Source organism: Nesoenas mayeri, assembly GCF_963082525.1.
Source record: "Nesoenas mayeri genome assembly, chromosome: 25".
Taxonomy (NCBI): Eukaryota; Metazoa; Chordata; class Aves; order Columbiformes; family Columbidae; genus Nesoenas; species Nesoenas mayeri.
The window spans coordinates 1,551,404-1,572,366 of NC_137549.1; the positions used below are offsets into that span (position 1 = coordinate 1,551,404).

The following is a 20,963-nucleotide window of genomic DNA, read 5'->3' on the forward strand; positions in this document are numbered from 1 at the left end:
CAGCTCCTGCCCCGCGCATCGCCCCGGGCTCCGCTCCCGGCCCGCCCTGCTCTGCGCCGGAGCCCAGTGCGCTGGCGGCTAATCCCGGGACCCAGAGCTTCGGGGCTATTCGGGAGCCTTTCCCGTAATGGAAAGTGACGTCTTCAACTGGTTAATCTGGGCTTGGCATCCCACTGGTGCTGGTGCCAAACCCGCCCATGTTAACCCTCCCGGCCCCAGGTCAGGGCCACGCGCTGCGGGCTGAGAGTGGGAATTCAGCCCCAGAACTCCCTTTGTCACAGGTCCTGACCCAAACGGATCTGGGTCCTGCCACAGGATTTGTGCGAGCGCAGCCCGTCCCACCCCACGTCTCCAAGGGCTTTGTGAGGGCAGAGCTTGCAAAGGAAAACTGTTTCCCTGCTAATCAAAGATTTTCCCCTGGCGACCTGCACAGACCGCCAGCCCACGGCAACGGAGGACGATGCTGAATATACCCCTGGAAGATCTGCCCCAGCAGATCCTCCCGCGCCAGCTCTGCAGGGAAGCAGCCCCAGGGCCCGGGGGTGCTCTGGGGTGCCGCTCACTAATCGTTTCTGCCCACAGTATTTTCAAGTATTTCTGTGTCCAGCTTGCCCCCAGCTCAGGCTGGGAGTCTGACCGGGGCAGGAGAGCGGTGCAGGAGATGTGCAGGGATGGAGCTTAGGGATGGGTTTAGGGATCCAGTGCTGTTCCCAGGCTGAGGATGCTCTGGGAATGGGGAAATATTAAAATATCTCTGAATTTCACAGAATCACAGAATTGACTGGGTTGGAAAAGACCTCAGAGCTCATCCAGTCCAAGCCTTGGTCCAACTCCAGTCCATTGTGCCACTTAGTGCCATGTCCAATCTCAGTTTCAAACCCTCCAGGGCCGGTGAGTCCAGCACCTCCCTGGGCAGCCATTCCAATGCCTGACCACTCTCTCTGCACAGAATTGCTTTCTCATCTCCAGCCTCAATTTCCCCTGGCAGAGTTGAAGCCCATGGCCCCTTGTCCTATTGCTGATGCCTGGGAGAAGAGACCAATCCCCACCTGGCTAGAACTGCCCTTCAGGTAGTTCTGGAGAGTGCTGAGCTCAGCTCTGAGCCTCCTCTTCTCCAGATTGAACAAGCCCAGCTCCCTCAGCCTCTCCCCATGGGTCTTATGTTATATTTAAACCTCTCTGGCCCAGATTTCCGCTCCCCCCCCGCCTCTCTTCCCAAATAAGACCACGAAACCCTCTCAAACCGTTGCCATCTTTTACACAGACAAAGCAAAGCCACAGCGGAGGCTCTGGCCCTGCGGACAGGCTCCTCGCAGCCCCGCAGGGTGCTGCGCGGCCTCACCACTGCTTCGGCAGGGACACGGTGGCTTTCGCAGGCTCTCTCTGTTCCTTTCACAGATGATCTCAGAGGACACAGAGCTCCTTCCAGAGCAGGAGTGTGGCATATAGTACTTATCATGTCTTGGTCTTTGGGGAGGTCTATGTTGATGCTGTCTTGTGCCTTTGGCTTTAGCGTGGATTGCTCAGCCTGTCAAGGCAGAATTAGATAAGATGTTTGTTCATCGGCACAGCTAAAATACAGTTGTCTCTATTCAGCTCCATCTTCAGAGACGTCTGTGAGCCAGGGGATGGAGTTTGCATGCTGGGAGTGAGCAACTGCTTGGGAAAGGGCATCCTGAGTTGTCTGGGGGCTCAGGAACATCTCAAAGGACTTCGAGGTGTCCCTGGGGCTGGCAGCAAGTGGAGGAGCAAGTTGAGAAGGGAAAGAGTGGGGGGAAATCTGAATAATTGGGAATGGAGGAACATGAGGACCCGTGGGGAACTGAGAGAAAGGAAGGGATGTCCCAGAGCAGGGGGGAAGAATCAGAGAGGGGGAAAGAGAGGACACAGCAAGGGGTCAGGAGGGGACACCCCGGTGCTGGATGCTCATGTGGAATCACTGCCCAGCACTTGGCAAAGGGGCTACAGCAGCGGGTCCCTCTGCACCTACCGTAAATCTCAACGTCATCATAGATGTCAGTGTCCCTGCGAGGAAAAAGACAAAAGACAGGGTGCTGTGAGCAGTCCGGTGTCCCATGTCCCCAGCGCCTCCTGATGCTACGGCAAGGCCCAGCTCCTGCTGCCACCTCTGTCCCGTCCCTCCTAACGTGTCTATGGGCTCTGCTGTCACCGTGCAGCCCCGTTCGCCTCCTCACAGCCTCGTGCTCTCCCCACAGAGAACGGATCCTCCAGCGTGGGATGTGCTCGACTCTGGCCCCTCTCATGTTGCACATGGATGGTGGCCCCATCCTGGGCTGCCGGGAGCCACAGACCCGGCTACGCAGAGGGCCAGCACCGGCCCATCGTGTTGTGCCACCGGCAGCACCTGAACAGTGTCTGGCAGGTCCCACGTGAGGTACCACAGCTTGGGGAGGGCTCGCAGCACCCCGGGAAGTGGCTCCCAGCGCCAGAACCTCTCCTGACACCAGAAATGGCAGATTCCCCACCCAGGGTAATGAGCCGCTGTTACGCTCATGGTCACCACCTGGGGTGGATGGGTTTGAGTCTGCACCCAATGGCCAGGGCTGGTTTGGTGCTGGGCAATTGCTACAGGTTGTGGAGTGGGGAGGAAGGGGCTGAGGAAGCGGTACTCACAGGTGGAGCATCACGGCCCGGGGCACGTAGCCATCTGCAACAGAGCAAGGAAGAGCATGTCAGGTTGGCCAGGAGCCGGGATGTGGGTGAGGTCTCACCCCAGCACCTGCCCCTGGCCAGGGCAGGAGGTTTTGGCAACATCTCGCTTCCCCGGGGAGCACTGGGGCAAGGAGGAGCCCGGGTGTGGGAAGCTGAGCTGGACCCTCAGCAGGCAATGAGCCCACCAGGCTGGGAAGAGCCTCATCCCAATCTCTCTGCCTGCGGAACCTGCAGCACGTTCCACCTGAGCGTCCGTCAGTGCAAACCTGGCCGTGGAGTCCGACGTGCCAGGCTGGTGGCCAAGAGGCTCCAGGAACCGCAAAGGCTTTTGGCAGAGGGACGTGACAGCCCAGCAAACAGCAGAAGTGCTGGTGCCGAGCAGGAGGAGGAGCAGGATGTTTGTGCAAAGAGAAGTGGGAACGTTTGAGACCCAAGGTAGGTGTCAGGTCTGTCTAACGGCAATGGGATGTTTCCTGCTGTCTCCTGGGGTGTGTGTGCACAAAGAAGCTTGTTCCCAAACTGTGTGTGCTGTGATCCCCACTGCAGACAAAGCCTCGGACCCCACAGACTTACATCTCCTCTGGCTGTTTCGGCAGAGGATTTGCTCCTGATTTGTAAACTGAATGACATCAAGGATTTCTCCGCGTCTCAGTGGCAGGTTCTTCCCTCCACCCCTCTTCTCCGTTGCTGCAGGGTCAACCATCATCTGAGTCAGGACGTTGATGCTTCCTTCAAACTGGAACACAAACAGCAGCGCTGCAGCGCGGCAGCCAGCCCAGGGAGCAAGAGCCAGGCAGCACCAACCGCTCTCCCTTCTCGGAAAAAGCAGATCCCTCTTTATCCAAGTGGTCTGTGGGACTGGTCTGATCTGGGGATGTTTCAGTGGGGGACAGGGCAGGTGTGACCGGGGCTGGTCCCTGCGGAGCACAGCTCCTTCCTGGGAGGTGAGGGGGAGCTCAGAGGGATGAGCAATCACTCCTTGCTGCATACCTTGAATTTCTTCTGAAACTCCCTGTCTGCCTTCTCTTCTTTCTTGCATTCCTTGAGTGTCATTGGCTTTGTCTTCCGGGGGACCTGGGCTTGTCTGTAGAGTCATTGTGAGTCATGGGGGAGCTCAGGGGCCACCACCCTCTGCTCCTTTCCCTTCCCCTTCCCCTTTCTCTTCCCTTTCCCCTTCCCCTTTCCCTTCCAGTTCCCCCCTGGCTGCTGCCCCATCACGTTTCCCTGCCCAGCTCTCCCCAGCGCCCCAAGGTCTCTCCCTCCAGGGCTGCTGGGGCTCTCGGGCAGGGTTCAAACTCGCTGCTGCTTGTGTTCTCCACCATGGACATTTCTATTGCGAGCCCAGCAGAGACCACTAAACCACCAGCTTTGTCAAAGCAGCAAGGAGCCCTGACCATTTGGGGACCCTTAGAGTAAAAACCCCTGTTACCTCTGTGTAGCAGCCAGCAAGGCAACCCTGTTAGAGGCTCGACCAGCATCTCCACCTGCAAAACCAAACCCAGGAGAGCTGCTGCCGTGAGGCTGCTGTAGGGTGTACACACCCGCTGAGACAGGACGCAAGTCCGAAACAGCAGCAGGAGCTTTTTCCTCCTGGGACCAAACGCTGAGTTTGCGTCCTGAGCACGAAGAGGATCGGGGTGTCCCATTTACAAGGCAGCACAGAAACCCATCGTGGGAGCAGTGGGCTCAGCACGGGCTCCACCGCCCACGGCTCGGGGGGCCTGGGGCTCCCTGAGCTGCCGTGCTCACCCCAAGCAGCGTCCCAGCCCCTCCTGTACCCACCTCCGCCGGGGCGGGGATGTGCTGGTGGCCGGGATGTGGGGGGCAGCAGAAAGCCTTGGCTTTGTCTGAGCAGCCCAATGGGCTCCACGTCGTCGTAGATCTCTTCATCCCTGCGATGAGGCAGACAGCGATTAGGACGCCCTGTTGCAGTGACAGCACTGGGGACCAAGGCTGCCAAGAGGCGGGTGGGCAATGGGTGGGTGTGCAGAGCGGGACAGCAGCTCTGTGCCACACGCCAGCAGCTCTTTGCAAGGCTTGGTGACACGGCACCACGGCCCGAGGTGCAGCAGATGGGCAGCAGGGTGTGACGGCAGCGGCTGGAGCTGCGCGGTAACGCAGCCCATGGAGGACGGTGCTCTGCACAAGGTGCCGTCGCACGCGGGGCTCCAGGAGCACACGGGGGAACACACGGACACTCTTACTGTTCCATCTCGTGCCCTTCCCACCGGGCTGGGAAAGCCTGAAAACCACCTCGAATAAAACTGCTGCCGCGGTCCTTACCCCGTGTCACTGGGAGCACCCTGCGGCGGTGACCGCGCCGGGGCTGACACAGCATGGCCTGGTTTCACGTAACCTGTGGTAGAAACAGGAATGGGAGGGAGCAGCAAGGGGTTATTTCACATTTTCTCCTTGAATCTATCACCCACCCAGAGGGTCAGAGCTGCCCTGGGCCACATTCAGTGCAGAGGGATGCGGGGACATAAAACTGACTGCACATTTAGGTCCAGTGAGGAGTTTCTGCTTCATGGCCCATCTGGAGATTTTCTTTCATCCCAGCAGGCTGGGGCGCAGCTCATCGGGGAGCTCACCAGAGAGCTTTCATATGGATTTTCCCATCTTATGTCCCTAATGTCACTTTCTCCTTGGATCAGTGATGAAAGGGATGGGGAAGAGGCCAAAATGGGTATTTTGTGTGTGGCGAAAACCCTGAACTCCAGATCTGTACCAGAGTCAGGGCAAATGCTGAGACCAGACCTATTCAATATATTCATCAATGATTTGGATGAGAGAATAGAGTGACTGTCACAAGTTTGCTGGTGACACCAAGCTGGGAGCAGTGGTGACACTGGAAGCTGTGCTGCCATCAGAGACCTGGACAGGCTGGAGAGCTGGGCAGGGAGAATGTAATGAAATAGAACAAGGGCAAGTGTAGAGTCTTGAATCTGGGCAGGAACAACCCCAGGTTCAGTGTAAGTTGGGGAATGAGCTGTTAGAGAGCAGTGTAGGGGAAAGGGAGCTGGGGGTCCTGGGGACAGCAGAGTGACCATGAGCCAGCACTGGGCCCTTGTGGCCAGGAAGCCAATGGGACCTGGGGTGGGTTAGAAGAGAGTGGTCAGTAGGTCAGAGAGGTTCTCCTGCCCCTCTGCTCTGCCCTGGGGAGACCACACCTGGAATCTTGTGTCCAGTTGTCCGTGGTCCTGTGGCCATAGCTCTGGCTGTGCCTGGGGAGTCTCGGTGGCTCCCTCAGGCTTGGAGGCAGATGGTGTTGCAGGCAACATGCTGCAGCTTCAGAGAGTCTCTGCCACTCAGCCAAAGCACTTCTTGCCCATGGGATGGAGACCAGCCCTGCTTCCCACCAGTCAGGCTTAGAATCATCGAATAGTTTGTGTTGAAGGGACCATCCCAGCTCCCCAGTGCCCCCCCTGCCATGACAGGGACATCTTCAGCAGCTCAGGGTGCTCAGAGCCCCGTCCAGCCTGGCCTGGGATGTCTCCAGGGATGGTTCATCCACCACCTCTCTGGCCAACCTGGGCCAGGCTCTCACCACCCTCAGGGCAACAATTCCTTCCTCATGTCCAGCCTGAATCTCCCTTCTTTAGTTTAAAACCATCGCCCCTTGTCCTATCGCAACAGGCCCTGCTCAAAAGTCCGTCCCCATCTTTCTTATCAGCCCCTTTTAAGTCTGGAAAGGCTGTAATAAGGTCTCCCTGGAGCTTCTCTTCTGCAGCTGAACACCCCAACTCTCTCAGCTTGTCTGCTCTTACAGCCACTCAAGGGTGGGCTGGTTGGAAGGGACATCTGGAGCATCACCCAACGTGCTGCTCAGTGCAGGGTTGGCCTCAGAGCAGGTTGTTCAGGGCCTCATCCACATGACAAATGAAGATCTCCAAGGATGGAGACACCCGTCTCCCCGGTGCCTGCTGCACGGCTGCACCACTCGCACAGGGAAGACATTTCCCCTCCAGCAGCTCACGCCCGTCACCTCCAGTCCTGATCCCAGGCACCCCTAGGAAGAGCCTGGCTCCATCTCCTCCTCCTGTGGGCTGTGGGCAGTGAGCGGATCTCGCCTTCCCTGCTCTCCTCCCGGACAAACCAACCTGGGTCTCAGCCTCTTTCCCCACGTACTCCAGCCCCCGACCACCTCAGTGCCCTGCCCTGGGGTCACTCCAGTTTGTCAGCGTCCCTCATGGCATTGACTCCAACCCTGCGCCCCACAAGCACCCCAGAGCCTGATTCCTGTCCCCAGCCAGGGACAGCACTTAGTGCCCTTCATCTCTTCACCCTCTGTCCTTCTCTCTCTTTCCTTTCCAATGCCCCTTTGGCATTACCAGCCCGCACCTCTTCATCAGCCCCCCCGATATTTCCATCTCCCAGGAGCTCCAGACTCTGACTAAGGAGATTTTCCTCCCTGAATGAGCAGCTGCCTTCACTGGGGGACTTGCAGGCACCTGGCCCTACCTGGTTGAGCGCTCCTTGGGGGCTCCGTGGCAGGATGGATGAGCTTCCCAGCACCAAACTTCTCCAGATCCACAACAGGCGGGCGCCTGGGCTTGGCCGGCCTCGCTCCCAGCACCTTGACGTGTGGCAAAGGCTTCCTGCGAGGCAGAGATGGGTGTCCTGTCCTGTGGGAGCTCCCCGCTGCATCCAGAGAGGCTGTGACAGCTGTGCCTTTGGCAGGAACCACTGGAGCACCCTTGTCTTTGGCGAGTGGCCATGGCTGCTGGGCTGGGTTTCTCTGGGGAGGGTTGGAGGTGGCTCCCACCTCCTTGTTCGATGTGTCTCCACCTCCTGGCTTTGCAGGGGCCGGGTGGCAGCTGGTGTCTTGAGGAATCCCCTTCTTCAGTCGCACCATCCAGCCCGGGGTCTCACAGGCGGGCTGAGGAGCCGAATGCTGTCCCACACTCGGACCTTTGCTGTGAGATGGAGAAGCTCTGCTGAAGTCCACCCTCCTGCTGTGGGGGTGCTCGGGAGGAGGTTCGCCCTTGGAGCCCGGCGCGGGGGTCTGTCCCGGCTCTGCCGCAGGGGATGCTGCAGAGCGACTCTCCCGCCAGCCACCCACTTCGGGAGGGTCTTTCCTCTTCCCCTGAAGCTTTGCCTGTAGGTGCCTCACCACGGCCTCTTTCCCCTCCAGATGCGCCTGTGACCATTAAGAAAAGCTGCAGTTAGAACACCACGGAGGACAACAAGCCAAAGCATCCCCTGGGGAATGCCGTATTCCTTCATCATGGCCTGACACTAAGCCGCCTCCACAAAGTGTGGTCTTTGCTCAAAGCGGTCCTGGAATGTGCCTGTACCACGTTGGGAACAGATCCCACCACCTTGAGGGCACCTAGGAGCAGTTTCATAGAGTATTTTGGTCTGATCCACCCTTTTTCCACTGCCAGGGACCATCGAAACAGAGGGATGAGGTGGGGGATTCTACCCTAATAGTAGCAAAGCTCCTGAGGGCAGAATTTGAGATCTAGAGACTAGCCAGAGCACAGACGGGAGCAACCTGCCTTGGCCTGGTCCTGGTTCCCGTGAGGTCCATGGTGAACTCAGGGCATGCATGGAATCATAAAATCATTTAGGTTGGAAAAGACCTTTAAGATCATCCAGTTGGGCAAGAGTTGGTGGGCAAGACCACACAGAGTTGTCAGCAGCCCCCCCGGGAGGAAAACCCGGACAGTGCTGCTGAAAACCACCCTGCCAAAGCCTGCGCGCAGAAAAGCAAAGAGGCCAAGAGGCAGCAGATCTGCCCCACTTTTCTGACCAGCGTGTTTCCTGTGCAGCTCACACCGTGCACATGTGAACTGGGCCATGCCGGCCCCAGCGCAGAGCTGGGCTTCCTGAATGACCAAAAAGCACCTTTTTCTGAAGCCTCCAGAGAAAAGCTGCCAGGAGGAGTCTGGGTGACTTTGGGAAGAGTGCCAGCTGTGGGCTACCGCACCAAAGTCAGCTGGGGTGGCATCAGGCTTTTCCTAAGCTTCTCAGATGGACCCTCAGGGAGGGCTCTTCCCTGCTCGCCCCCTTGTCCCCGGACCACGGTGCCCCTTTGCACCGGAGCTGGCCGCTCCACTCGCCCTTAGCAAGCTGCAGGCTTTGATTTTGAAGTTCTCCTCCCTCTGGGATTTCAGTTTGGGTTTGTGCTTGCGTAATTGTTTTCTTTCACAACAGCAGGGCTAGTGTGCAAAGAAGCTAGTGCAATATTTTTTTACATAAGTGCCCCACGCAGTCACCCCCGTTATACCCATAAATGCTGCAAACGCGGCACTCTGAGTGGAGCCTGTGGTAGAGCAGCATCAATTTGCAGTTTCCTGCAGACCAGGCAGTGGGGCTCTTACCCAAACTAGTGAAAAAAGCAACTTTGTCCAGATTTCTAAACATGTCACCAGGATTTTGGCACCTGAATGATTCAGAGGTTTGTAACCGTCAATTTTGGAGCCATTTCACAAGCTGGGACTTGCACAGAGCTCCCGGGTCCCCCCGTGGGATGCAGCACCACTGTCACCATGATCAGTGCCAGCCTTTTCAATACATTTGGCACTGGTGGGTGCTCTCCTGGACTCAGTGGCAGAGTGTGGCCTCCGCCCTTCATAGACTTTACATGCAGCCCAACGTCACCCAGTAAATCTTGCGTTCACCCCAGGAGCTGGTCAGAGACCTCTGAAGCTCCTGCCAGCTCAGCCGTACAGGACTTTGTCTTCCAGGAGGAGCGAGGGTCTCGGCAGGATCCAGCCCCTCGCAAGGACACCACTGAACTCTTCCCAAGCAGGAGACACAGCCTCGCTCCCCGTGCCCCGTCCCCAGGTCCAGCACAGCCCAGCTCTGGTCCTTACTCACCATTTTCCATCAGCAGACACTTTCCTGCGCGCTCACCTCCTGCCGGGAGGCATCCGAGCAGAAAGACTTGTGCAAGGCGAAGCTCTTTGAAGTTGTTCTCTCTTGAAACCAGAAGCTCTTTCCTAACGGTTGCTGAGAAGCTCTGTGCAACGCCAGGAAGTCGCTGTCGCCTGAGTGTGAAGCAGCATGAGGAGGAGGAGGTGAAGGAGGAGAAGGAGGAAGAGGAGGAGCAGCTCTTGGTGCACCGCTACCTTGGCTCTGCTGCTGGTGGGAAGCTTGAAGTGCACCAAGCCCTGCTGCCCACAGGACGGCTCATCCAGAAAAAAGCCTGGAGCTCATGGAGCAACGTCGGGATGTGAATGACAAGCTGCCGTGAGGACCAGGAATGCGGGTTATGTCCTCACCTGATGGTGGCCAACGTGAACTCGTCACATCTTCAGAGCCCCGCGGGATCTGCAGAGGGTGGAGGCGATTTGCAGGGGTCACCCAGCAAAACCAGCTCTGCGGGAGCAAAGGAGGGTTGAGGGGCTGCGGCTTTCCAGTGTGTCCAAAACGCGGGAGGTTTGCCCACTGAAGAGCCGAGCAGCAGCGGGAAGCAGGGGAAGCGCTCTGCGCGGCGTGGCGCCCGGTTGGGCCATCTCCGTGTTGAGACATCTGGGTTTCATCACTTATTGCCCCAGAGGCAGGAAAGGTCTCAGAGGCTGAGTCAAGTCCTGTGGCTGGGATGCTCTGGCCGGCCCTGGGGCAGCACTGATGTCCCTGCCCGGGGTGGCACATCCCTCCAGCCCTTTGGGAGGGTGTCCCACCTGCGGTGCCCACGGCAGCTCCCGCCCGTGGGTGGTGTCACGGGTAAGACGGTGTGTCCAGGATGTGGGGAAGGCTGGGAGGGGCCCGTGGTGGCCAAGGGCGGTGGCCCCGGGGGACCTGTGGAGGGTGGTGGGTGCCCAAAGGGGACACTGGAGGGTTTGATCCCACCAGCTGGGGCTGGGACAGAGAGGGGGTGTCGGGTTGCACACTGGCCATGGGGAACTGATGCGGGGCACAGGGCAGGGACAGACATGTCCCCAGAGGTGGGTCCCCAGCACCACCTGCCCTGCTGCTCCGGAGCCGCTGCCACGGGCTGGGCTGGGGGGAGAAGCTGCAGAGCCGTGTCTGGGGGACAAGGGGCGACGGGGAGGCCCCAGGAGCCATGTCTGAGGAGGACAGGGGTGACAGGCGCTGAATGGGGGCGGCAGGGAGGCACACGGGCCGTGTTCGGTGGGATGAGGGTGCCGGGAAGCTCACGGGCCATGTCTGGGCTGATGAAGAGCTCGAAGCCCGTGTGGGGGACAGCGGGGACCAGCCCCCGCTCCGCGGGCAGCCGCGCTCCGGCCCCGCCGCTCCGCGGGCTCCGGCCCCGCCGGGCGGAGACTCCGCAGCTGCCGGGCCCTCCCCGGCCCTCCCGTTCCCCCGCGCAGGCGCGGCCCTGGCGCGGGATGGCGGCGGCGGCGGCGCCGGTCCCTGTGCCGGTGGCGGAGGCGGCGGGGCCGGGGGAGGAGGCGGCAGGCGCGGGGCCGCAGTGCCCGGGGCCGGCCCGCCTGGCCCGGCTGCCGCTGGCGCGGGTGAAGGCGCTGGTGAAGGCGGACCCGGACGTCAGCCTGGCCAGCCAGGAGGCCGTGTTCGTCCTGGCGCGGGCCACGGTGAGCGGCGCCGCGCGGCCGGCGGGGGGGCCGGGGCGGCTGCGGGGCTGAGCGGCCCCGGGCTGAGCGGCGGCTCGGGGGCTGCGGCCCCGGGGGCTGCGCTCGGCGTCTGTGGGACGTGGGGCTGCTCGCTCGGCGTCTTCTAAGGGGCTTTTTTTTCTGTTTGAGGGTTTGAGGGGTTTCCTCCCCCAGCTCCCCCAGCAGTGCCGGGGCCAGCAGCGGGCAGAGCTGCCCGGGGCACCCGAGCCCTCCCGGGGGAAGCGGGACGGTCACCCCGGTCCTCACCCCATCACCGCCATCCCGCCGCTGGGGCCGCGTTTGCCGCCGCGTTTGCCGCCGCTCGGCGCCGCGGGAAGAGCTGCCGCACACCGGCCGTCAGCAGAGACCCGGAGCCGGCGCGGCCGCGGGCCCGGCGCTGCGCAGCCCGCCCGCCTGGCCCGGGGCCGCAGGGTCGTGCCGCTGTGTCTGCCCGGCGGCTCCATGCCCGCTCCGCCGGATTTCCAGCTCGCCCTGATGCGCGTCCGTAGTTTGCGATGTGCAAATGAGAGCAAAGCTGACCGGGGGTTTTCCTCCCGTGGAAGGTGTCTCCTGTTGCACAGCGGAGGTGTGTTCGGAAGGGCTTCGGCACTGTGAGTGCATCCCGTATGCAGCCGCTGCGCTCTCTCTTTTGGCATCTCCTGGGCCCGCCACAGCCGAGGAACCTGCCGGGAGGCATGGGGGACAGTCGGGCTCCATCCTCTTCATTCACTGGGCACAGGACACGTTTCCTCCTTCCGGAGGTGCCGGGAGCATCTCGTCTTCCAGACGTGTTCAGAGGAACCATCTCTGTCCAGTACACTCAGCCTTCTCTCTTCCCTTGTTACTTCCCATGTGCATCACCACCCAACAATTTCATTTGTCATTTTCAGAGCTACTTATTGGGAAGGGGAAATTTTCAGATGGAGATTCTGGTTTCTTCCTGAAGGGTCATAGCACCTTTCCTTTTGTCAGGATATTCTCTATTCCCTCTCTCATCCCCTGTGTGAAACTGTCTTGTTTTGCTTTGCAGGAGTTGTTTGTTGAAACCATAGCCAAAGACGCCTATGTGTATGCTCAGCAAGGAAAGAGGAAAACCCTGCAGAGAAAAGACCTGGGTACGAGCGCGTGTTCTGTGCTGTCCTGAGCTCACTGTTCCTCGGATGGGGGATTCTTCTGCCCACCCTGGGGTGATCAGTCAATAGGTGCTTCTCTTGCTTTCTCTGGAGATAAGAGAAAAAAAACCTACTAAAAACTACACTAATAATTTCACACACCAGCTCCAAAACAAGTCAACCTCTTTGAAACTGGTGACTGTGCTGTAGTATCAATTTAAATTTGGCTGTTTGAAGCAGATGCAAATATGGAGTGTGTCTATCTGTGGTAATTGTCTTCAATTTGCTTTGCAGACAATGCCATTGAAGCTATTGATGAATTCGCTTTTTTGGAAGGTGAGTCTCTGGTTTCGCTTGGTTTCAATATTTTGTGTAATTTTCTTGGGAGAGAAAGAACATAATCATTTGCAGAGCCCTCTGTTTCCACATCTCTAATAACCCGTAGTGTAACTTGTTATGTGCCTCTCTGAGAGGTAAAACACAAATGAGGTGGAGCCTGACACATACATTAGCTGCCTTTGGTTTTGCTTGTGTGTGATTTGCGTAAACTTTAAAAAGTTACTGCGTATTCGTTTGGTGAACCGTAAACAAGTTTCATTTATTCACATCATTGCATTTCTGATTCCTGAGACTATGTTTTTTTTTGTTTAATGTTTAGGTACTTTGGACTGAGCTGGACAGAGACAGAGACCGAAGAGATGGACGTGGGCTGGAAAATAGGATGTTGAGTGGTCGAATATAGTTCCTGGAACCGTGACCCTGAAATGGCAACCGTAATATTTTGTATAAAGTTCAAGTTGTTGTAAGTTCGTTATTTAAAATGCATATTTTTCCATGAGGTTCTGTACGTGGGCGGCGCAGGCCGCTCTCCGGCGCGGCGGTGACGCGGGGCCGCTCGGCGCAGCCGTCCCGGCCCCTCCTGCGCCCCACAAAGCGGGACCGGCTGGGCTCACGTGGGGGATGTTTTTTAGTGGGAATGTATTTGTCTTTGTACGCGTTTGTTTCTTGGCCAAACACAATTAAATTTATTTTTATTTCTTTTGTCACACGGCTGTCCTGGGTTCTGCTCCGTGCTGCTGGGCTGGGGGGGATGGTGCCCCTGCAGCACTGCGGTGAGCGGCGCAGTTTGCCTGATGCCTTCTGACAGCATTGTGCTCCTCAAGGCATCTACCCCAGTGAAGCCCAGGAGCTGTGTATGAGCTCCAGGGAGACTTGGCTCGTTCCCAGGGGTGTCCGGCTTCCCTAAATTCCTGTGATTACTGCACCTGTAAGTAATTACAGAATCCCAGAATGTCAGGGGTTGAAGGGACCTGGAAAGCTCATCCAGTGCAATCCCCCCATGGAGCAGGAACACCCAGATGAGGTTACACAGGAAGGTGTCCAGGCGGGTTGGAATGTCTGCACAGAAGGAGACTCTACAACCCCCTGGGCAGCCTGGGCCAGGCTCTGACACCCTCACCCCAACAAGTTGCTTCTCATATTTAGGTGGAACCTCCTGTGTTCCAGTTTGCACCCATTGCCCCTTGTCCTGTCCCTGGTTGTCACCAGCAGAGCCTGGCTCCATCCTCCTGACACTGCCCCTTTCCATATTGATCCCCAGGAATGAGTCCCCCCTCAGTGTCCTCTTGTCCAGCTCCAGAGCCCCAGCTCCCTCAGCCTTTCCTCACACGGGAGATGCTCCACTCCATCATCTTTGTGCCTCTAATTGTAGTCAAAAAAACCAAAACAACCAACCCAGCAACCTCTCCAGCAGACATGAATTGCCACCTGTGGGTTTGGCCCCTTGGTTTCCAAGGATCAGGACAGGATCTTCCATCAGGCGTCACCAGGTGAGCGCCAGCACCCATGGCACTCGCAGGGCTGGGGGCTGGTCGTTCTCATTTCCTCGTTGCCCTGAAGGGCACAGCTGCACGGGCTGTGAAGGATCCACCTGAGCACCCAGGCAGCGCTTTGGGCCCAGAAGCGAAGGGTTTTGGCCAAGCCGCCTTCACGGGGCGGGGGCAGCGGGGAAGCCAAGGGGCGACGCCAGGTCTGAGGCCTTGGTCGGGTCCAGGCTGCGTCTGGAGGCCTTTTCCTGCCTCATTGAGAAAAGCTGGTAAGAACCATCATTTCATGATGAATATCTGGCCTTGGAAGTGCTTGTCATTCCCATGTCACATGTGTCACTCATCGGGGGGACTAGAAGGATCCCGTGCCTTTGGGGACACAGCTGCGCACGGGCCGCGATGCTCCACGTGTCCCAGGACGTTGCCTGAAGTCCCGTCTGCACCAGGATGACAAACCCTGGCGGGGAACAGGAACCAGCTCTGCCTGCTGCTGTGTGTCCTGAGGCTGGACCTGGGAACAACCTTGTCCCTTGTCCCACCATTGTCACCGCTGTGGCACCGCTGGTGCAGCATCCCCGGGGGGCAGGTCCACAGTCGCCCCCAGAGCTGTCATCACGCCGCCCCTCCAGGTGAGGAGGTGAAACGGGGCTGTTCAGCCAGCTGGTTGTAGCAGGTTTGGGGAATGAACAGCAAGAACACCAACCTGCTGATGAGAGCTGTGCTGAAAACAGACCCCACTGAGTTTTCATTCCGACGCCCTTTTCGTGTTAGCATCAGGGAACTACACTGATGTTTCAAAAATCACTTGGCAATGGAAAGTCCAAACTAAATCGTTCCAGATGGGTCAAAACCTTCCAGTGGTTTGTCCTGAACCTTGTGAGTTCGCACATAAAATAACCCGAGAATCACAGTGAAGATGAACTGATCTGTTTTTATCAGAATGGAAAGTCCTGTCGAAATGATTTTCCACAAGTGCCTGATAAAGTCAGTTCTACTGGAATTTGTTGCTGTCATTTTATTGGTATTTCTGCATCTAAACCTCTCCCGTTGAAACCTTCCCGGCAGCTCCTGTGACACAGCAGCCGCTAGAGAGGGACAGAGACCAGCGCCAGTCCTGACGTGGCCAAGGGGCCGGGGAACCAGCCGGGTGACAGGGACACCAGAGCTGCGGGGGCTCTGCCGTGTCCGCACGGGCCCCTGCAGAAGGGTTTTGATTGTGGGGTGACAATAAACCCTGGCAGATGTATTTTAACCTCCTCTCCACCCCTTCCCCCTTTTTGCCCCTCCCTCTCCCCCTTCCCACTCAGCACAGGCGATCGGAGGGAAAGAGGACAGAGAAAAGAGAGTTGGAAAAATTAACAATGTTTTACTAATGCTACTAATAAGAATAGAGAAAATAATACAAAATATACAAAACCAATCTTGAAAGTCTCAGCAACTGCAGAGCCGGCACCTGAAGTCCTGGACTGGACTCTACAGCCAACCGGAGCTGGATTTGTTAGCAATCAGGACACATAACCACAGGCGTAGTTATATGCGGTGCTTTATTTCAGCGCTGGAAAACCAGGGGTTCGCATCCAAAGCTTCGACCACTGATTTGAACTCTACTACATTTATACAGTTTGGTTACATACATATTCATTAGAGTTACAACGTGTATACTGCATATTCATTAGGTTACACAATTATTTCACAATATCAGTTGCAACACCTTGGAACTACCCTAAGCATGCGGAGTGTCCTCTGGTGGTCGTTTTGGGGGTCTTCAGGATGAAGTAAGTAGTCTTCATCACTAGTGTACTTTTCACCTTTCATCACAGCACATGCGCACTCTTCACAAAATTATATAAATTCTTGGATGATAGTAAATGTACCTTCTCAGCACATCCTATCTTCTCGAGATAAGATAAGTACTAACTTTTAGTTCTCTAAAATATGAAACTCATATACAACCTGCATAGTTTTTAAGATAAGGTAAGAATCTTGGATACAGTTTATGAAGCAAATGGCTAACTATAACAGATTCAGTCTGTCACTGGCCTCAGTTCGCAGGGACGACTCGCAAGGTCCTCTCCTAATGTCGCCATAAGGAAAGAGGGACGAGATCCTCGTGATCTCCCACTTTTATACGAAGTATCACATGAATGGGATGTTATACTCAGTTGGTCAGTTTTTGGTCACCTGTTTCTCGTTGCCCCTCTCACGAGATGTCCATCCATGCTCATCAATGACCTCTCATTCCATTGCTGTGTTACCAAAACATGCATCTGGTTCTCCAGGAAAACGCAGCTGATATGAAGGTTCAGCTGACAGGCAAGTTCACTAAAAGCGAAACTTGTTTTTTAACAGCCCTGCGCATGGGGCACTGAAACCAGAGCTGCCGGGGCTCTGCCGTGCCCGCGCAGCCCTGCGCACCGTGTACATCACGCTCCGCACCACACGGCCGGTGAAAAAGAAAATTAGGCAGTGTGAAGTGCTTTTTTCCAGAAGCGGCAGAATCAGCATTTACTTCCAGACGTGTGACCGGCAGGTGCTGGATGAGTTTGTCCCCAGGGTGGTTAATGGACCGGGGCTCATTCAGTGACAATGGCCCAGGGCTGGGAAATGTGGACTCGCCCCAGGCTTTGCCTGCGCCCCGGGGCAGGTCTTGGCACTTTCCTTCTGGCTTTTCCCTGTGAAGTCAGGCTGACACCTCCAGTGTCATGTTAAAGACGGGAAGCACCAGAGCAGGGGGGCTGGAGAAGGATGTTCAGATCTCACCCGGCAGCGCTGGCCTCCAGAAATGGGGTGTCGCCTGCTGTCCCCCTCTCAAGGCAGCCCGGGGAGATTTGCTCTCAGAAGATGCTTTTCCCTGCCCAGAAAGCCCAGCCCCACCCTGGAAGACAGAAATCATCTCCTCCCGGAGCTGGTGACGGAGCCGGGGGGCAGGAAACTCTCAGAACCATTTTAAAGCCTGGAACCAAACCCAAACCATGAAGGACCCGCACTAAGGGCTGGATCAGGGCAAGACTAGGTCCTATTTAGAGCCCAGACCCAAGACTGACTTACTATCAACTTAGCCATCCTCCTTCCCCTCCTCTAGCTCATGCAACCAAGTTTTTAATCCTAATTTACTTGGTGAGGGAGAGAAAAAGCAGCAGGTTTAGCAGATAAACTGTTTCTCTGTATGCAGAATGTGCGCTCAGACAGAGCCAGGGTGAGCTGTGCCCGTTTCCTTCCTCTGGGAAGTGAGTTGTTGCTGGAGGAGCCTCTGAGCGCCCCCCTGGGCCAGCGGGACCTGCTGGTGCCCACGGGCCTGGGGGTGACACGGACGTGGCCCTTCGGTGTCCCCCACGCTCCCCTGCTCTGTGCCTGGCTGTCCCAGCAGCCTGCCTGTCTCAAATCTGAACGTCACGCGTGTGTTTGTTTGTCCTGGGATTTTTTCATTGAATTAAAGCTTGAACAGGGAAGGAAAAGGCAAAGCAAGACTCGGTCCTGTGCCCCCAGAACCGCGGCCACCGCCTGTCTCCCCTTTCCTGCCTCCCCTTTCCTGCCTCCCCTTTCCTCTCTCCCCTTTCCTGCTCCCCCTTTCCTGTCCCCCCTTTCCTGCCTCCCCTTTCCTCTCTCCCCTTTCCTGCTCCCCCTTTCCTGTCCCCCCTTTCCTGCTCCCCCTTTCCTCTCTCCCCTTTCCTCTCTCCCCTTTCCTGCTCCCCCTTTCTTCCCCCCTGCCCACCCTCCCCTGTCCCATGAGGAGGGGGCAGATGTGACACCTCCTGCTGGGGCGGGAGATGCTGCCCCATCGCCCCGGCCCGAGCGGCTCCTCTGCTGGCCCGGGGAGCTGAGAGCCCGGCCACACAAACCCTGGGGACACGTCTCTAGAGGAGCCGGTGACACCCACTCCAGCGCCCGGGCTAATCCAGACAGAACTCTGAATGAGTGAACGATAAATGACGTTCCCCAGCTCCACGGTGTGAGAGCATGTCACTGCAAAAAGCGCCGTCGTGAATATTTTATGTTCAAAGACCTTTTATTCTCAAAGAGAAGTGTAACAGCTCGGGCTGCCTCCCTAGAGATGGGGAGATAGAGGAACAAAACCTGCTGCTGAGGCGCTGAGCTGGTGCAGGAACAAGCCCCAGACTCCCAGCTGGGACCTTCACACCAACACCAGCACTTCCCACGCTGGGTGCCGGAGGTGACACCGTCTGTCCCACACGCACACCCGGGGTCAGATGCTTCAATGGCCTCAGATGCACCCCCAGATTAAATTTATTTCTTGTTTCCTTGCAGATGGACTTTTCTGAGTGCCCACAAAGTTCAGCTCAGGTCAGAAACCAGCAAGGCGGGGACATCATTCAGACACCGGAGAACTGAGGAATGAAGGAAAAGTGCTACCACCAGGTGGAATATATTACGAGATAGCGCGCAGCTCTGCGGGACACGGGGGGAGCGGCTGCGCGTTGGTTTTCCCAGCCTGGCCGCCCCCGCGGTGGGCTCAGCTGTGCGGGTGCCGTGCTCTGACATGGGCAGCGCCACCCGGGCAGAGCTCAGCACATCCTGGCCACAAAAACGTCTCACATTTGTATTATGCTATAAAATGCATTTGTGTATGTGTCAGTGCCATGAAGTAACAAATGGCCTTTTCTTTGGGGTGAGGATTTATTTTAAAAATACTTAAAGGAGCAGTGAGATATTAATTTAAAAAATATTTAATCATCAAGTATGTCTTGAGCTCAGTTCAATGGAGACTCTGCTCTCTGCTTCACCACAGCTTTTGTGCATACAGAGCTCTGACTCAAAAAACACTCTTGTGCCACCCAAAATACTTCTCCTTACAGGCTTTGCCTGGCTGCTGCCCTTTCTGGAGGGCTCAGCCGAGGATGGAGGGTGATGGAGGGCACAGTGGTGGGGGCTGGTCTCCTTGGGTGTCCCCAGCAAGGTGCTGCAGGGGATTTTCATGCCTTTGTTTTGCAAATCTTTGCAGGAAATTGATGTGGGAAGGTGCTTGGGCAGCTGCTCCTCGGGGCATCCCCACTCCTTAGGTAAGCACAGCTGCGGGACTGCACAGCTGCACGCCCAGCACTGTCCCCACTGCCGCACAGCTGTGCACCCAGCGCTGTCCCATTCCCACACAGCTGCACACCCGGCGCTGTCCCCACTCCCGCACAGCTGCACTCCCAGCGCTGTCCCCACTGCCACACAGCTGCACTCCCAGCGCTGTCCCCACTGCCGCACAGCTGTGCACCCAGCGCTGTCCCCACTCCCGCACAGCTGCACCCCCAGCGCTGTCCCCACTGCCGCACAGCTGTGCACCCAGCGCTGTCCCCACTGCCGCACAGCTGCACCCCCAGCGCTGTCCCCACTCCTGCACAGCTGCACACCCAGCGCTGTCCCCACTCCTGCACAGCTGTACCCCCAGCGCTGTCCCCACTGCCGCACAGCTGCACACTCAGCGCTGTCCCCACTCCTGCACAGCTGCACTCCCAGCGCTGTCCCCACTCCTGCACAGCTGCGCACCCAGCGCTGTCCCCACTCTGGCTCAGCTGTACACCCAGCGCTGTCCCCACTGCCGCACAGCTGCACTCCCAGCGCTGTCCCCACTGCCGCACAGCTGCGCACCCAGCGCTGTCCCCACTCCCGCACAGCTGCACCCCCAGCGCTGTCCCCACTCCTGCACAGCTGTGCACCCAGCGCTGTCCCCACTGCCGCACAGCTGCGCACCCAGCGCTGTCCCCACTCCCGCACAGCTGCACCCCCAGCGCTGTCCCCACTCCTGCACAGCTGCACACCCAGCGCTGTCCCCACTCCTGCACAGCTGCACCCCCAGCACTGTCTCCATTGCCGCACAGCTGCGCACCCAGCGCTGTCCCCACTCCGGGCAGGAAATTGTTTTGTGTGGCACCCACCGCTGTGTGTCACCACGCAGGGGCACAGCTGAAGCCCTTGCTTTGCTTCAAGTGATAACCATCATCTGCTGACGATGATGCCAACTTGGGCCTGTTGGGCAGCTGCTTATAGAGCTTGTGGTCCCTGTGACAGCAGACACAGGTGGGAAGGGGGTCCTGGAAAGCACCGTTCCTGCAACGGGGTGGGAGTACGAGGAGGGGGATGCTCGGGGACAGGATTGGTCCAGACAGTTGTTTCAGGGCAGAGGGACAGCACTGTGTGTCACTTGCAGACACAAAAACATGGCACACGCTAAGGGGAGCAAATCAAACCACAAGGACAGAACTAAGCCCGGCTTTGCACAGAGAGTTCACCCCGTTGCACAGGAGCGAGGAATCGATGCTGCCGGGACGAAGCTGTCTCCCTTCTCCCACACCTGCTCCGGGGCAGCCGCCTTTTCCAGCTGCTGGACCGTGGGGCCCAGGGGACAGAGGAACTTTGTGTCTGACCGCAGGGAGTCACCAGGAGGAGAGAAATGTCTGGTTTGCCAGTAGGTGCCTTCGGCCGCCGCGTCCCTCACCGGGGTGATGTTCAGAGCCTCCCAGAGCGCGTCCGCACCCTCATGTCCATCCGGCAGCGCAAGTGCCGGGGGTAGCGGGGCTGGAGCTGCAGGTGGGCTCCTGCGAGCCCCCCGCCAGACTGTCTGTACTGTGTGTAAATGAGAGAAGGCTATTTTTTTGAATAAAAGCTGCTTTACACAGCCCTTGTATAAATGAACCCTCTACAAAATATTTTGCGGCTTGTAAAATAAACATCACGGGCAATTTGCAGCTCCTTGGGGTTTCGGTGCAGCGCCCCAGCCCCTCGCGCGGGAGCATCCCGGGGGATGTGACCGTCTGGCAGGACCGGGGCTGCAGACACGGCTGCTCCCGTTGGAGGGGAGAGGGAAGTGGGTACGTGGGCACTGG

General features: G+C 57.6%; 1 protein-coding gene across 1 annotated transcript; it reads left to right on the plus strand.

Moving 5' to 3' along the window:
• Window positions 1-10,973: 10,973 nt before the first annotated feature.
• POLE4 (DNA polymerase epsilon 4, accessory subunit) lies at window positions 10,974-13,163 on the plus strand (the record flags this gene model as incomplete). The annotated part of the gene is made up of 4 exons (XM_080359490.1): window positions 10,974-11,177; window positions 12,226-12,310; window positions 12,602-12,643; window positions 12,966-13,163. 4 exons carry the CDS (start codon window positions 10,974-10,976, stop codon window positions 12,977-12,979), a joined length of 345 nt encoding a protein of 114 aa, XP_080215616.1. The 3' UTR covers window positions 12,980-13,163.
• Between the last annotated feature and the right edge of the window lie 7,800 nt (window positions 13,164-20,963).